This window comes from Chiloscyllium punctatum, chromosome 8 (assembly GCF_047496795.1).
Source record: "Chiloscyllium punctatum isolate Juve2018m chromosome 8, sChiPun1.3, whole genome shotgun sequence".
In the NCBI taxonomy this organism is placed as follows: domain Eukaryota; kingdom Metazoa; phylum Chordata; class Chondrichthyes; order Orectolobiformes; family Hemiscylliidae; genus Chiloscyllium; species Chiloscyllium punctatum.
In genome coordinates this window covers 21,665,275-21,683,135 of record NC_092746.1, presented here as the reverse complement: position 1 = coordinate 21,683,135, position 17,861 = coordinate 21,665,275, and the positions used below count along the sequence as shown (strand labels likewise).

At 40.2% G+C, this 17,861-nt stretch overlaps 1 protein-coding gene across 2 annotated transcripts in view; it reads right to left on the bottom strand.

Annotated features, from left to right (window-relative positions):
- azi2 (5-azacytidine induced 2) overlaps window positions 1-17,487 on the bottom strand; it is a 69,986-nt gene extending 52,499 nt beyond the window's left edge. The window contains exons 1-6 of one of the 2 annotated variants that reach the window (XM_072575205.1): window positions 17,104-17,487; window positions 13,197-13,278; window positions 12,507-12,797; window positions 8,343-8,468; window positions 7,593-7,692; window positions 3,066-3,214 (exon numbers count right to left, since the gene is read on the bottom strand). In XM_072575205.1, coding sequence (XP_072431306.1) covers window positions 3,066-3,214; window positions 7,593-7,692; window positions 8,343-8,468; window positions 12,507-12,797; window positions 13,197-13,262 — 732 coding nt within the window. In that variant the 5' untranslated portion in view covers window positions 13,263-13,278; window positions 17,104-17,487. Of the gene's footprint in view, window positions 1-3,065; window positions 3,215-7,592; window positions 7,693-8,342; window positions 8,469-12,506; window positions 12,798-13,196; window positions 13,279-15,785; window positions 15,885-17,103 lie in introns of those variants that run through there. The other variant, XM_072575206.1, reaches the window with a different exon arrangement.
- Window positions 17,488-17,861: the final 374 nt, after the last annotated feature.

Genomic DNA, 17,861 nt, shown 5'->3' with positions numbered 1-17,861 from the left:
GAGTCATAGTTATGGAGTCGTGAGATGTACAGCACAGAAACAGACCCTTCGGTCTGAAGTGTCCATGCTGACCACATATCCGAAACTAATCCAACCCCATTTGCCAGCACTTGGCCCATATCCCTCTAAATCCTTCCCTTCATATACCCATCCAGATGCTTTTTAAATGCTGTAATTGTACCAGCCTCCACCACTTCCTTTGGCAGTTCATTCCATACATCCACCACACTCTGCATGAAAAAGTTGCCCATTAGGTCTCTTAGATCTTTCCTCTCTCATCCCTAAACATATGTCCATTAGTTCTGGACAGCCCCACCCGAGGGAAAAGGTCTTGTCTATTTACCCTATCCATGCCCCTCATGATTTTATAAACCTCTGTAAGGTCATCCCTCAGCCTCTGATACTCCAGGGAAAACAGCCCCAGTCTGTTCAGCCTCTCCCTATAGCTCAAACACTCCAATCCTAGCAACATTATTGTAAATCTTTTCTGCTCCTTTCAAGTTTTACAACATCCTTCCTACAGCAGAGAGACCAGAATTGCAACAATATTCCAAAAGTGGCCTAACCAATGTCCTGTACAGTCACAACATGACCTCCCAACTCCAATACTCAATGCACTGATCAATAAAGGAAAGCATACCAAATGCCTTCTTCACTTACAAGGAACTATGAATCCACATTCCAAGGTCTCTTTTAGATTTTTTTTAAAGATTCCCTACAGTTTGGAAACAGGCCCTTCGGCCCAACAAGTCCACACTGACCCTCTGAAGAGTAATCCACCCAGACCCATTTCTCTCTGACTAATGCACCTAACACTATGGGCAATTTAACATGGCCAATCCACCTGACCTGCACATCTTTTGGACTGTGGGAGGAAACCAGAGCACCCGGAGAAAACCCGCACAGACACGGGGAGAATGTGCAAACTCCACACAGACAGTCGCCCAAGGGTGGAATCGAACCTGGGACCCTGGTGCTGAGGCTGCAGTGCCGCCCCCGTCTCTTTGTTCAGCAACACTCCCCAGGACCTTCATATTAAATATATAAGTACTGACCCGATTTGTCTTTCTACAATGCAGCAACTCACATTTATCAAAAATGAACCTCCAGTGCAAGACAACCATGTAAACTGATCCAAAAACGATTAGAGTATGAGATTTACATCACAAAAAGCCTGGTCAAACAGGTAAATTGCAAGGAGACAAAGGATGGAGAGTTTCAAAGTCAGATTTTCGGAACTGCAGATGAGATTAGCACTGGGTGGGGTAAAGAGAGTGGGAAGTGCATGGTTTGTGTAAGCTTCATACTTTAAAAGCACCAAAGGGAAAAATCATGGTCCAATAGGGCGAAGATGACTCACGTGCTATAATGTCACCTTCAAAACAGATGCAGCGAAAAAAATCAGATGCATCAGTGCAGCCTTCCAAAACTTTTGACAGGGTCTCCATAAGACAATAAAAGCTTTCACCTATAAGGCAATTGTCACCACTCTTCTAATCGGCAGTGACCTCAGGTCACCTACCGAAGACATCTGTGAAGAATTTTCACCAGCTGGGTTGCTGCAGGAGATTCAATCAAGTGAATCTCCTGCAGCAGAACAGACCCGAGCATCCGGGAGTAAATTTCACCAGCATCACAACCACATGAAATCAGTTCCAATGGTAGGATCCTACACACACCAAGCAAATAATGGCTTCCATAGCACAGCTTGTTTCCAGAGCACAAGGATGGCACTTCCTCACAAGGTGTATAGAAAAATCATTTTACCAACACTTGCAAGATTGCACCAAAAAGAGACCAAATTGATATGTGGGATATGCTTTATCCAACAAGTTGCAACATTGTCAGAAACTGACAATATAAGTCCTTATGCAGAGAAACAAGGAAAGAGCAAATAACGCAGAGAACCAATCTTCTCAACAGGAGTCTTGCTCTCTTTGCCCAAACATTTCTGGCTCCAGGTTTGACTTGCTGAATCACCAAAGGACAAGTCATAAAACCTGCCACAGATCAACCTCATCTCAGGAGACTGAGGATGACAACAGATATTCTCTAGTTGTCAGGTTGCAGGTGGTAAAATAGACAGGGGCATTTTTACCCAGTTCAACAAATAGAAACAAATAGTTCACCCAGAGTGCATATTTCAAAAACATTCCCAAGTATATCTTCGCACAGACATATGGAAATTCTGAGAAGTAACCTAACAATCAACAGTGGTCTTATTGGAGAAGTGCTATAATTTTCATTCAGGATTACATGTCTGCTCTCACATCATTCCTTCATTCAGTGTCAGCCCTAATGCCATAATCTAGTTGCAGACTACCCAAAACTAGTCTTCGAGCAAGTCATCCTGGACCCAAACTCCTCTTTGACAGCTGATGTTGTCAATCTCATTCAAGTGTTCTCATTGGAGGCCAGCAAAGTATAAAAAGGTCAAAACCTAGAGATCAGAGTGAGCATTGTGCAAAGATTAAAATACCAAGTAGGAAGCTCAAGAATGGCACTTGTAGATTGAATGTATAAGTTTAAAAAAGTTACCCCACTATCAGCATCTGGTCAATACAGCTGTGTTATATAGGGATCCTCTGTGGATGCATGGCAACAGTCAAATAGGCACATCTGGTGATGATTTCTTCTGCTTCTAAATTTTTGACCCATTGCAGCCTACATCACATCGCCAATTTTGCCACATTTAACTACCTCTCTTTGAATCTATTAAACATTCTCTTGCATAGCTTTTATTTTCAGTTTCTTTGATAATTTCTCATCTCTACTTTTTTTTTAAACATTTCTTTGAAAATGTACTTATTCTTCCTCACAATATTATGCCCTGAATGTTGTTAATCAGAAATATGTCTTGCCCTCACTGAGCTGAAAGATTTGAAGATTTAATACTTTTTTCCCAGTTTCAATTTTTATTGCCAAAACAAGGCAAATGTTGTTCAATTTGACTATTGAAGAATAAAAATAGTACAACCGTGACATGCCTCTATTAATGTATGAGAAACAAAATAATTTACGAACACAAGTTTAAACCTGTAAGTCTTCGCAAACTTTCAATTTACCTTTTGTTTACAGTTGTGTAGTTCTCCTCGAAGAAAACTGCATTCCTGTTTAAGGATCTCCAGCTCTTGATTCAGCGTATACATCTTCAGCTCGTTATTGGATTTTGCTAAATCCCAAGAATTCTGGGTTCTATGCAGATCATCCATCACTACAAATTAGCAAAGTTAATGTTAATTGCCTAATTACGAAAATTGCATTAACTTTTCTATAGAAGATTTATCAAATATTTGGCAGCATATTTGTAATAACATTCTTCCAAGTACTGAAAAGTTCCTATAAATAAAATGCGTCACTTAAGTTGCCAGTAAATAACAAAAAGTCTCAAATTTATTCTCTCTCTTCCATCTCCATTTCTTGAATGTTCTAATCAGTGCTTACATTTGGCTTCTCAACTTGGCAACCTTCCTTCATGGCTGGTGGATCAAAATCCTGGAACTCTTCCTACCATCTTTGTGGGAGTCCTAACACAACAAGGACTGCAGAAGCTCAAGGATGTAGCTCATCACCACATTCTACAGAACAATTATGAATGGGTAATAAATGCTGGCTTAGCCAGCAACGTTCACAACGGAGTATCTTTTAAGAAGCCAACATTAAATAATATCTCCCAAGTTGCATCAATCAAGCTGCTAAACATAATTGGATGCAATTTTTGAAAGGATTTGTAGCTCAAGTCGTAAGTTTGCTTGCTGGACTGGTAGGTTTGTTCTCAGACATTTCATCACCATGCAAGGTAACATCATCAGTGAGCCTCCATTGAAGCACTGGTGTTCTGCCCCACTTTCTATTTGTGTGCCTTGGTCTGTTAAGGTGGGTGGTATCATTTCCGGTTCTTTTTCTCAGAGGTTGGTAAATGAGGTCCAAATCAACGTGTTTATTGATGGAGTTCCAGGTTGAATACCAGCCCTTGAGGATTTTCCATCTGTGTCTCTGTTTAGCCTGTCCCAGGATGGATGCGTTGTCCCATTTGAAGTGGTGTTCTTCTTTGTGTGTAAGGATAGTGATAGCTGGTCATGCCTTTTGGTGGCTAGTTGGTGCTCGTGTATCCTGGCGACTGGTTTCCTGCCTGTCTGCCCAATATAGTGTTTGTTGCAGTCCTTGCAAAGTATTTTGTTTATGACATTTGATTTGCTGGCTGTTGGTACAGGGTTCATCAATAGCTGATTCAGAGTTGGTAGGTTTATGGGCTACCATGATACCAAGAGGTTGGAGTACTATGGTAGTCATCTCAGAGGTGTCTTTGATGTATGGTAGTGTGGCTGGAGTCTCTAGGCACGTACTGTCTTCTTGTTTGGGTTTGTTGTTTAAGAAATCGGCTTCCCGTTGTTCTTGAATACATTGTATAGGTATTTTTCTTCTGCTGCTCGCAGCTCCTGGGTGCTGAGTGTGTTGTGGCCTGTTTAAATAATGTCCTCATGCAGATCCGTTCGAGGGTGTTAGGATAATTGCTCCTGTAGTTGAGGATCTGGTCTGTGTATGTGTTGCTTTCCTGTGGACACTGGTCTGCAGTTCTCCACTGACTGGTTGTTCCACTGTGATATCTAAGAAGGGAAATCTGTTATTGTTCGCTTCCTCTTGGGTGAAATTTATGCCAGTAAGGATGTTGTTAATGATACTGAAGGTTTCCTCTAATTTGTTCCATTTCCAAGTCCTGCTAAGATTTGCTTTCCCAAAATGCAACACCTCACATTTATCCAAATTAACTCCACCTGCCACTTCTCTGCCCGTTGGTCCATCTGGTCAAGATCCCATTGTAATTCAAGGTAACCTTCTTCGCTGTCCACTACACCTTCAATTTTGGTGTCATCTGCAAACTTACTAACTGTATCTCTTAAGCTCACATCCAAATCATTTTTATAAATATTGAAAAGAAGTGGACCCAGCACCAATCCTCGTGGCACTCCACTGGTCACAGGCCTCCAGTCTGAAAAACAACCCTCCACCACCATTCTCTCAACTATCTTTATCCAATTGGCTAGTTCTACCTGTACTCCATGAGATCTAAACTGGTAGAATCCTAAAAGTCCTACAGTGTGGAAACAGGCCCTTTGGCCCAACATGTCCACAGCGACCCTCCGAAGAGTAACCCACCCAGACCTATTCCCCCACCCTATTATCTAATATTTACCCCTGACTTATGCACCTAACCTGTGCATCCCTGAACACTATAGGACAATTTAGCATAGTCAATCTACCCTAACCTGCATATCTTTGGAGTGTGGGAGGAAACTGGAGCACCTGAAGGAAACCCATGCAGACACGGGGAGAATGTCTGTGTGGAGTTTGCAGTCGCCTGAGGTTGGAATTGAACCCAGGTCCCTGGCACTGGAAGGCAGCAGTGCTAATCACTGAGCCATCCTGCCACCCCTTGCTAACCAGTCTCCCATGGGGAACCTTGTTGAATGCCTTACTGAAGTGCACGTAGATCACATCTACCACTCTACCCTCATCAATCCTCTTTGTTACTTCTTCAAAAAGCCCAATCAACTCAAATGTTGACTATCCCTAATCAGTCCTTGCCTTTCCAAATACATGCACATCCTGTCCCTCAGGATTCCCTCCAACAACTTGCCCACCACCGACGTCATGCTCACTGGTTTACAGTTCCCTGGCTTGTCCTTACCACCTTTCATAAATAGTGGCACCACATTAGCCAACCTCCAGTCTTCCAGCACACCACCTGTGACTATTGATGATAACAAATATCTCATTAAGAGGCCCAGCAATCACTTCCCTAGCTTTCCACAGAGTTCTAGGGTGCACCTGATCAGGTCCTGGGGATTTATCCATTTTTAAACAAGCAGAAAACTAGCCACCAGGATACACAAGCACCAACTAGCCACCGAAAGACATGACCAACTATCACTAGTATCCTTACACAGACGAAGGAAAACACCACTTCGACTAGGACAACACATCGATCCTGGATCAGGCTGAATAGGGACACACATGGGGAATTCCTGGATGCCTGGCATTCAACTGGAACTCCATCAATATGGACTCCATTTACCAACCTGAGAAAAAGAACCGAAAATTACAATCACTCACCTTAACAGACCAAGACACATGAATTGAAAGCAGGACTGAACACTAGCACTTCAACAGAGGCTCACTGATTATGCTACCTATCATGTCAGAGAACAAGCCTGGCAGCTCAACAAGCAAACTTACAACCTGATAATTAGATGCAACCATGTTCACGTGCAAAACAGTCACACCGAACACTGCTCAAAGTATTCCTGTCAATGTATGCTTCAGGGAAAGTTAGAAATAGCAAAGTGTCAGGACTACTCACATCTACCTACATTGCCTCTAGGTAAAAATGGTGGGACTTGCTTTGGTAGCTGATTCAAGCAATGCAGGTTTTTGCAGTAAACTTGTAAATGACTGTTTTAGAGTTGGCAAGCAGCAATTTTGGATTTAGTAGTTCCATAATAAGATTTTCATAGAATAAGTGCACCACAGTTCAAGTGAGATTGCTAAGTTATATTAACAAAGATGCAGATAACAAGCACATTTTACTTACGCAATTTTTCTCACTTTCCCCATCTCTGCCAATTTTCTATCCTTCCTTACCTTAATGAATAGTTCGACATTTCTAATAACTTGATTGTCCAGTGAATGCTAGTAACCTATCAATTACAGTTATACATGGAATTGGTGAGAAGGCATCTGGAGTACTATGCACTGTACTTACAGAAGTACGTTAATAGGTTGGAAGCAGTCCAACGTTTAATAGAAATAATACTGGGAATGAGTGGACTTCCTGATGAGGAAAGATTCAAAAGGCTAGCTCTCTGGAAATTAGAAAAGCCAGAGATGACTTAATTAAACTAGGAGATCCTCAGAAGACTTGATTGTGTGGGATGTTGGAGAGTCTAAAACTAGGGGTCATAATTTAAAAATAGGGGATTTAAAACAGAAAATGAGGAACCTTTATTCCTTTCAGGTGTTTGAGCACGTCTGGAATGCCCTTCATCAAAAGGACAGTGGATGCAGAATCTTTGAATTTTTTAGGTCAGAGGTAGATAGATTCTTGAATAACAAGGGGATGAAACCTTTTGGGAGATGTGCAATGTAGAATTGAGGTTAAAATCAGATCAACCATGATGTTATTGAATGGTGGACCAGGCTGCAAGGGCCAAGTGACCTACTCTTATTCCTTGTTCTCATGTACTCCTGCTAAGTGGATGCCACATTTAAGCCCCATCTCTCACACATATGGATAATTATAAAATGTGGGAATGCTGGTTTCTTATTCATTCTTTAACACAGGGATTCTGAAGTTCATTGATGTTATTCACCACTACCTTGATCAAGGTTAGATTTCAGAACAGCCATGGATCAAAACTAGGAAATTCAAGTATCTATCAGTACCATAATATGAAAACGTATTTTTCCTACAGGACTGTCACAGTGAACAAAGTAGAATATTAATTCCACGCACAGTTCTTATACCCCATAAGGCTTCTGCTGTTAAATTTTCAGTTTTTTTAAAGAACCAAAAACATTGTCAGAGAATGTACCTTGATGGGTTTCAACTTCGCTTCTGAGCTGAAGGATCTCTACTTCTTTAGCCTGCAGAGTTTCATTCAGAATTCGCACAGAATCCATCTGCTCTTTGATCTTTAAAGCACAAACTTTTCATCAGTGGTGCAAACAACAAAAATGAACACATTTTCATTAACTCTTAAAAACTACACCAGAAACAAACTAGAACTTTGTCACTGAGGATGAAGTGCTATTTCTGCTTTACGCTAGTCTGACAGATTGGAAACAGCAATACCTGGTTGGCTCACAATTAAAGACGACTTCTTTTACAGTGAACAAGAGTCTAGCTAAGCAGAAATTCACAAAGTGGCCGAACATAAAGATGGCTACAGATAAAAGGTTTGCATACACTATAACAAACACAATTTTACTAAAAAATATATTTTTCAATATGACAAATCACAATTCGTAGATACTTCATCTATTTTTCAACAAAGATCTGAGGACATACTAAAAGATCAAGAATCTTGGAAAAAATACCAACATGCTCGATGTCTTCAGTATTTACAAATAAATCCAAAATCTACTTCAAATTAATCATTTACTCCAGAAATCATTCAAAGAAATTCAATTTCTACATCATGATTTGGAGATACTGGTGTTGGACTGGGAATGTACAAAGTTAAAAATCACACATACTGTTGGACTATAACCTGGTGTTGTGTGATTTTTAAATTTCTACATCAGTTATCTTACTTTATGTAAAAGCATTATATGAACGTTACCATTCTTTCCAGTCTCTGTCTCATCTTATCTCTTTCAATACAGACTTCCCGATAAGCCTGATATGCTTTATTCACTTCTTCCTGTCCTAAAGAATTTTTCTCATTGTCAAGAGAGGCAGTGAGAAGCTGAAAAGAGAGAAATAAACATTTAAGTAAAGTTATGTTTTCACATACCTCCAGAATGTACTGAAAGAGTCAAATAGCATAGAAAAAAACCTTCAGTCCAACTTGCCTGGGTCAAACACCCTCCCAATCTGACCTAGTCACATTTAGAGTTATAAAGCCTGTTTCTGTACTGTACAACTGTTCGGTCCAACTTGTCAATGTTAACCAGATATCCTAAATTAATCTAGTCCCATTTGCCAGCATTTGGCCCTTATCCCTCTAAGCCCATCCAAGTGTCTTTTAAATGTGATTGGAGGCTGGTACACATCCTCTGGCAGTTCATTCTATACATGTATCATCCCTTGCGTGAAAAGTTTGCTCTTTAGGTCCCTTTTAAATCTTTCTGCTCTCATCCTAAATCTATGCCCTCTAGTTTTGGATTCCCATACCCTCGGAAAACATCCTATCCATGCCCCTCATGATTTTATAAACCTCTATCTACAGGGTTACCCTTCTGCCTCTGACGCTGTAAGGAAAATAGACTCAGTCTTTTCAGCATCACCCTAGAATTCATTTTACCCACAAATTATTCCAAACTTTTGAAATCAGGCCTCACCACATGAATATGGAATATCAGAAAGGCTATTTATACCCCTCAATAATCATAACTTGTACAAAAGTTAAAAAAAAATCAGTAATTATTATTATAATCATAGAAAGTGAAGTTTATATTGGCAAAGGCAACTTTACACCAAATGGTTTTACATATTTGATAGTACACTTCAAAAACACATGTTTTCACAATATACTATTTATAAAGCTAATTTATGATATTGATAAGAAAACTGCCTTCACAAAAGTCAAGCAATGAAGGAGCAGAATTCATTTTATTAATCAGGTCCATTCCTTTCACAATCTACACCCTATGGTCATGCAAATTCCAGAAAAAACTGTACAGAAAAGGCACTGTACACCAGCCACGGCTATTGTGCAAATGATTAAATAAACATTGGTCTGTCACTTAAAAAAAATCTTTAAGCATTCATAACATAGCTCAGAATCTGAGAGTTTGTTTGGAAAAAAATAACAAAGGCAAGATCAACCAGAATATTTAGACAAACAAGTGGTTGCAACTTAAACATAGATCAGTATATAGTAATATATTTGGTAATGGAAAAATAAGAGATGGGAAACTTAATGCCCTTTTATTTTGGTATCCCCATTGACATTTATGCTTCCTTTCCACAATACATTGTTCATTTTGGAAAAGCAAGGAGAGATTCTCATCCAAAAAGAAACAAAGCTGTACAATGCTGCAGAACGGTGGGTAGATCAAACGAACTGAGTCGAACATGTCTGAACAGATCCAAAGTTTACTGAACAAAATACAAGTTTGTCACACCCTTAAATTGTAGCCAACAGGCTATCAATGATACCTGTGCGATTCGAATTGGCCTCAGCCCAATTATTTGGCACATCGCAACAATGTAATGATTCATCTGAGGTTTAAATACTTCATGGCAACAGATGCTTACACTACTAGGGAAGAATCAAGCAAAATGAAAAGTGGTTTGTGGTAGTCTGTGCCTTGGCTAACGGATGGATGAACCATGCCTTGGTAATGGGTAATAAGGAGAAATTAAGCAGAAATTTCTTTCAGGAAATAAAACGGTAAATTCCATGATGGGATAAAATTTATACTCCTTGCAAAAGGCAATTGTACTCTATACTCCATGCTTGATATGCACAACAGAAGGTCTGATCAAAAACTGCGAATTGCAAAATCTGAAACTTGTTAATGCAGTTTGAAGTCAACAATATAAAAATCCATTCCACCTAACTGATTTTCATCATAGATAGTAAAGATTTCATGTTCTTCAGCATTATGAACTAGCCTATTAGTGATTTACTGAACAGCAAAAGCGAGAAGATATTAAAAAGTTAGAGAATTCATTTGTTTTGATTGATTCAATCCATTTTTAAGATATACAAGCCTAATAGTGCAACTTAGCAATAAAGATCAAAGGTTTGAAAAATAAAGGAATAAAAGATTCCTGTATGCTGAATGGAAACTAGCAAGCTTTCAAATTTGAATCCTGCCTGTTGTTTCTGAAGTAACACAAAATTAATGGGCTATTCGCTTTTTTTAAAACAAGTCAATGAGAGAGAGAGAGAGAGAGAGAGAGAGAGAGAGAGAGAGAGAGAGAGAGTTAAATTAGAAACAGCACAATGAAATCCAAGTTTCATAGAAGCCTTACAGAGGCCGTTCAGCTCATCAAGTCTGTACGCACCCTCCCCAGAGGATACCACCCAGACCCCCTCATCCTATCCTGTAACCTCACATTTATGGCTAATCCACCTGTCCAACACATCCCTGGACTATAGTGCAAGTTAGCACAACCAAACAATCTACCGAACCTGTACATCATTGGATTGTGGGAAGAAAACAAGAGCACCTCGTGGAAACTCACGCAGATAAATGGAGAACATGCAAACTCAACAAGACAGTCACCCAAGGATGGAATTGAACCTGGGTCTCCAGCACTGTAAGGCAGCAGAGTGCCACCAAGCTGCTGAATTTCCTCTTAGATCCATTTGTATTATGTAAGTCAGCAAGTTGTAAAAATCGTAACACCTCAGGAAACAATGTTCCAATGTTAGTTACAATTGTTTCTACCTCGCAACAGGAGTAGGGCTTCTTGCCAGGTTTTGTAAGTTGGCCACTCAAAACATTTTTTGGAGCACTGAAGAATACAGTAGATAGAAGTTAGACACAGAATGAAAAACAGGCTCTGTGCAAGGAGAGTACTGTTTACTGCAATGGTGAGATGGCAACCAAGACTGCTGTGTCTGCATAGATTTCTTTCTGAGATGGCAGCTAAGACGTTATTTGATAGTTTCATGCACTTTGCACTTGGGAGAAATACTGGGAAACAGTGAGTGCAACTACTAACTGAATTCAGGACTTGGAATAAGTTCAGAACTATAGGGAGCTCAACACAATCCCGACAGCCACTGACAGTTGTGTAGAGTCGTGTTGTGAAAGCAGAATTAAAAGAAGCTCACAAATAGTATTCGCTTGGCATGGCTGGATAATATTGCAGCTCAGATACCAAGGTACAGTACTAGTTTGGGGAAACAAAGCACCCGTGGAAAAAAAATGGAATTATGCTCAAAGGTATGCTCGTGTGCAGTTTCCAAAACGCAAAGGGTGTACACCCAGCACGTGAGCAATCGTTATGGCAGTCCACAACGAGAAAGGTCTAAAGCCATGCCTTTGAAACAGAAGAACTGGAATCCCTTGTAAAGTTTACTGAGATTATGTCAGCACATCCACATTAGTAGGAAATGGGTGTTGCTGCAAAATCCATGGGGTTTGCCTTGACTATATATTTGTCCTTTGATGTGCTCCATGGGGTGCACATTCACAGCTGGTCTGCTTCCAATGTTTGCCTCATGTTAATTCTTGACGATACATTACAGGTTAAATACAATATAATTCCACATAAACAGACTATATTACTGTGCTAACTTCACAAAGTTAATTCTTGTTTGTTCAAAACAGTGGAATCAATGCGAGTTTTGTTCGGTAAATTCCTGGAACATCTCACTTTGTCCACTTTTCAATAGAAGTTACTGGTTCCATGTGAGATCATAGCACAAATTTGACTGACTGAGCACAATCTTGATATGAGTGAGTTAGAATGGAGAAAATGGATGTAGGTTTGCTTGCTGAGCTAGAAGGTACATTTCCAGATGTTTCTCACCCTACTAGGTAACATCTTCAGTGAGCCTCCAGACGAAGCACTGCTTTCTGTTTATGTCTGGAAAAGAACCTTCCAGCTCAGTGAGCCAACCTACATCCAGAACCACAACCTGAGCTACAAATCTTCTTAAAACTCACTAATGGAGAAAATGCCCAATAGTGTGGTGGTGGAAGTGGAGAAAAGAGTGACAGAAAGCTAGCAGGGGAAGAGATGGCAAATATCAATCATTTGATAATATTATTAACTTCAAAACTGAACACAATACTTATATAATTTATTAAAAATATTTTACCCTCTCTTCTAGCATCCGGGCTCTTTTCTTCAAGAAAGAATTCTCAGACTCTGTTTCCTTCAGTCGTTTTTTGATGTCTTCATACGCCGTGACAAGTGCAAAGTGGGAAGCAAGAGATTCATCACCTGAAGGAGCTGCACTTCGGCTATACTTCAGATTTGTTATTTCAGGGCTTGCTTCTTCGTGGTTCAATATAGAGATATCATCTTCTACAGTTAGTCCTTCCATGCTCATACTTTCGTAGAGTCCCAATGTTGGCAGAAGTTGCCCCCTCCTCCTAAACCGCACAAGCTACTTGTCAAACAAAATAGTGGGTAAAAAAATAAAGTTTTTAAAAATCACTGTGTCACAGATAGCAGTGCCACACAAGAAAACACATTACATATTGTTCACTGATGTAATAGTAGCATGGAAATAAAATTCAAACTACTTTGCTACTAGATTTATGTACAGGATCTGTTTAAGAGTTAACATCTTCTCGCATGATGAAAAAAATCGTTACAGAAAAGATTTGTCAGTTTAAACATAAAATGCCTTCACATAATTATACATTTTTTAAAAAGTCTGAAATAGTAGCAAACTATTGCCTTTGCTCAACTTGTCCTCATGTTTTGACAATAAAATCTTTAAAATTTACTGATCTTGCCATAATTTTTGAATCTATTCAATATAGCTTGAGGGAATACAGACCTTATAACTCAGTTCTTCGTCCCTGTCAAATGTGTTGCATTGTTGAGCATTTGGAGTACTGTGCATTGTTGTGGTCTCCACACTAAAGAAAAAGAATGCAGATTTACAAAGACAGTGACAGAACTGAGGGGGAAGCCATGGGGCAAAAACTAACAGGTTGGACTTTTTAATTTCAAGAAGTATAACATTGAGGTGATCTGAAAGGGGACATTAAAGTTATGAATAGGATGGATAGGGTAGGTGCAGAGAATATTTTCTCCTGCAGAAGAGTGCAAAAATAGGAACCACAAATTCAGGACAGTCATAAGTAAATCCAACAGGAAAACTGAGAGAAATTTCTTCAGTTGAATTGGATAGAATGTGAAACATGCCACCACAGGGTGATTGTGCCAAATTGTTTAAGCATGCATAAGGAAAACAGAAGAGTACATATGAACACAAGACTTTGGAAAGATATGCTGAAATGCTGAGATGCAATATGTCACGTCTATAAACACAAACCCAGACTAATTGGTCCAAATGACCTATTATTATGCTGATCAAGTCAAAGGTACACACAGTAACTTAGTTGTGATCTAAACAACAATTTATACCATTATGTTTTCTCCTGATATAAATCCTAAAAATTCATTTGCCTACTCAGTGGTTTTTTTAGAAATTTTAATCAATTTAACTTTTAATAAAAAAACTCTATCAAGTCATTTGCTTTTCTACTGAACTAGGAAACTTAAGGTACATTTCCATTCCTTATTCTTATTCTCAGATAAATCTGCCACTTATCAGTTTATTACCCAAGACTATCCCGTTAAAGTCTTCCTGGTAGTTCACTCAGTATATTTGCACCCGAACTGGACATTCAGTTTCAGTTTCAAGTCCTAATCCAGGACTTGAGCAAAAAGATAAAGACAGAATTCAAGTACAGTTCTGTAAAAGTTTTGCACTGCTCGAGGCTCAGCCTTTCATGAGACATTAAACCAGGATTCTTATGCAACTCAAATGTATATAAAAGTGCCCAATGAAGGTCCATTACTGCATTGTTGTTATTTTTTTCTCAAAGATAGTAGGAAAATATTACAACTGCCCTTTGAATTGATTGGGAAATTGCTGCTTGAACTGGGGGAAGGGAAGGGATAACCTTCTGTGGGCATCATTAAAGAACTGTATAACTGCTAATTTGCAATTAATAATCATAGTCCAGTTTGATTCCTGGAAAACTGGGATCAACTTTACACAAGACATAGGAAAGATCCTCAGTACCAAAGACAACTCAATGATTTTTGGCAATGTACAGAATCTCAATCAGAATACCCCTCAATCCTTGAAACAATACCATGCTTAAAATTTAACTTTAAAGCCTTAATGCAATTCCAGTGAATTTGCACTCTACATCTTCTAAAATCATTCTTATTTTTCTGAGTTTTAGAACCCAGTGCAATCCCTAGACTATTGGTTTCTGTTTTAGGCAATAGACAATAGGTGCAGGAGTAGGCCATTCTGCCCTTCGAGCCAACACCACCATTCGTTATGATCATCCTCAAATCAGTATCCTGTTCCTGCCTTATCCCCATAGCCCTTGATTCCATTATCCTTAAGAGCTCTATCCAACTCTTTCTTGAAAGTATCCAGAGACTTAGCCTCCACAGTCTTCTGGGGCAGAGCATTCCACACACCCACCACTCTCTGGGTGAAGAAGTTTCTCTTCAACTATGTTCGAAGTGGTCTACCCCTTATTTTTAAACTGTGTCCTCTGGTTCGGGGCTCACCCATCAGCAGAAACATGCTTCCTGCCTCCAGAGTGTCCAATCCTTTAATAATCTTATACGTCTCAATCAGGTCCGCTCTCAGTCTTCTAAACCCAAGCGTACACAAGCCCAGTCACTCAAATCTTTCAGCGTAAGATAGTCCCGCCATTCCGGGAATTGACCTCATGAACCTACACTGCACTCCCTCAATAGCCAGAATGTCTTTCATCAAATTTGGAGACCAAACCTGCGCACAATATTCCAGGTGCGGTCTCACCAGGGCCCTGTACAGCTGCAGAAGGACCTCTTTACTTCAAGACTCAATTCCTCTTGTTATGAAGGCCAGCATGCTCTTAGCTTTCTTCACTGCCTGCTGGACCTGCATGCTTGCTTTCATTGACTGATGTACAAGAACACCTAGATCTCGTTGTACTGCCCCTTTACCTAACTTGACTCCATTTAGGTAGTAATCTACCTTCCCGTTCTTGCCACCAAAGTGGATAACCACACATTTATCCACATTAAACTGCATCTGCCATTCATCCGTCCACTCACCTAGCCTGTCCAGGTCACCCTGTATTCTCCTAACATCCTCCTCACATTTCACTCTGCTACCCAGCTTTGTGTCATCAGCAAATTTGCTAATATTACTTTTAATACCTTCATTTAGATCATTAATGTACATTGTAAAAAGCTGCAGCCCCAGCACTGATCCCTGCGGCACACTGCCTGCCATTCCAAAAGGGAGCAGTTTATCACTATTCTTTGTTTCCTATCAGCCAACCAATTTTCAATCTATGTCAGTATTTTGCCTCTCATACCATGTGCTGTAATTTTGCTCACTAACCTCCTATGTGGGACTTTACCAATGTTTTGCCACAGGCTTGAGAGTTGTCCAATTGTGGAGACACTTGAAAGGCAACAATGCTACCTCTTTCTCGGCCCAATATAAACCTTAAAGAAAACCAGTAAAAGAAATACCTGAGTGAAGTATTCCCTGAAAATCAGAGAAAACACCAGGAAAGAAAGAATATCCTGACAATAACTCAACCATGAGGCCTATATTGAAATGTCACGTTGCCATAGCCTTACCAGACCATAGGACTGCTCTCTCATTAGAGAGGGACATCTGGTGGTGATTCAACCTGAGGGCCACCACACCTCAGGTGAGGGGAGAGGTTGAGGAGGGGAACTCCTTCATGGTAATCTCAGCTAGTGTGGGAACTGACCCCACGTTGTCAGCTTTTCATACCAACCATCCAACCAACTGAGATATATGATCCACTATACAAACCAAAGATCTTCAATCACAAAGTCAAGCAGCAATTTGATCTTGTCAACAGAAAACTGAAAGACCTGAGAAAATCACCTTATTCTACCTTTTTAGTTCACAATTTTGATCAAGGATTTTCTTTATTTTTCCATTAATTTTTGCTGTATAACTGCATCATTTCATTCTGTTTTTGTGTGTATTTGTGCATATACCCCTCTTAAGATTAAGGGGGATATAGTTTAAATTCTTTTTGTAGCTCAGTTCAATCAGTTTCTGAGTTTGTTTTAAACAAAAAGCACTTAAAATAAGTTAATGGTTTTTGAAATGTTTGAAGAAACCCAGGTGAAAAGCTCTATATACTATTAGAGAGAGAAAAACAAATCGACTACTCAGAAGTTTTAGTACAGTTCAACATGTAAATGGAACCCCTGTACACTCTTAGAAACATAACACGGGAAAATTGAAGTCTAACTAGTCACCATAACCTTTGACCAAGTAATTTTATTCACACAACAAGCTAAACTAATCAAAACAAGTACTGGATTAGTGGTGCTGGAAGAGCACAGCAGTTCAGGCAGCATCCAACGAGCAGCGAAATCGACGTTTCGGGCAAAAGCCCTTCATCAGGAATAAAGCTCTTCCAGCACCACTAATCCAGTATTTACTTTCCAGCATCTGCAGTCATTGTTTTTACCTAATCAAAACAAGTGTCGTATTCGTTATGCCTAGTCATGCCCTTCAAACTTCGCCTTACGTCGGGGGAAATCTTGTTATTAAACAGTGAGCTTTTAAAACATAATAAATTCGCTGGAGTCAAGCTGGAGCAGACACGCATTGCACGGAAGTACATGTAAACACATGTTTAAATGACTTGGCGAATTTGCGGTTATACCTTTCTAACGCTAGGATCGACTCGTTGCCAGCAGAGCCTGGAGACTGACTGGACACGACACGACACAAAGTCAGGGAAATGCTCGGAGGGAGGCTGGCGACCCGAGGACGGAGACTGGAGCCGCTGCTGCTCAATCTTTCACACCAGGGTCAGGCAATTGAGGGCCTGACCGGGTACTGTCTGAGGGACACCGGACAGGCCCGAGTGCGGGCTCACCCTCCCTTACTAACCCCCTTCCTCCGCAGCCAATGCGCCGTGCCAGTCACAGACACCCAGGGCACGGAACGGTGGATATCTGCTGCTTCATGTTGTCAGCCGAGGGCTGGAGCTTCATCCTGCACAATCAAGCCACCGCCTCCCCTCACCTTTGACCTTTCACCACCGGGTCACGCCACCCCACCTGACCGCCGCCGTGACGACATCACTGCGGCGTGACGGTATGGCGTAGGCGGCCCCGCCCATTTCCTGGGGGGGCGGGGCATGTGGTGTTCTGTCTGTCTCACTTTCACCATTTCAAATCAAAACAAAACAGGACTTATTCTTGTCAAGTTTATCTTACTAATTCTTTTTAAAATTGACAGGATAAATTATTGGTTTTGTCTGTCTCTGGCAGAGACGTTAATCTTTTATTTACTGTCCAATTCTCCTCTTTTGATCAGAAGCTGGTGTATGGTGTAGGTATAGGTATGGAATGGGGGATATCACCATTGTAGTAAAGATAGTTTCTAAACAAAAACTATAGACGTTATTACAAACTT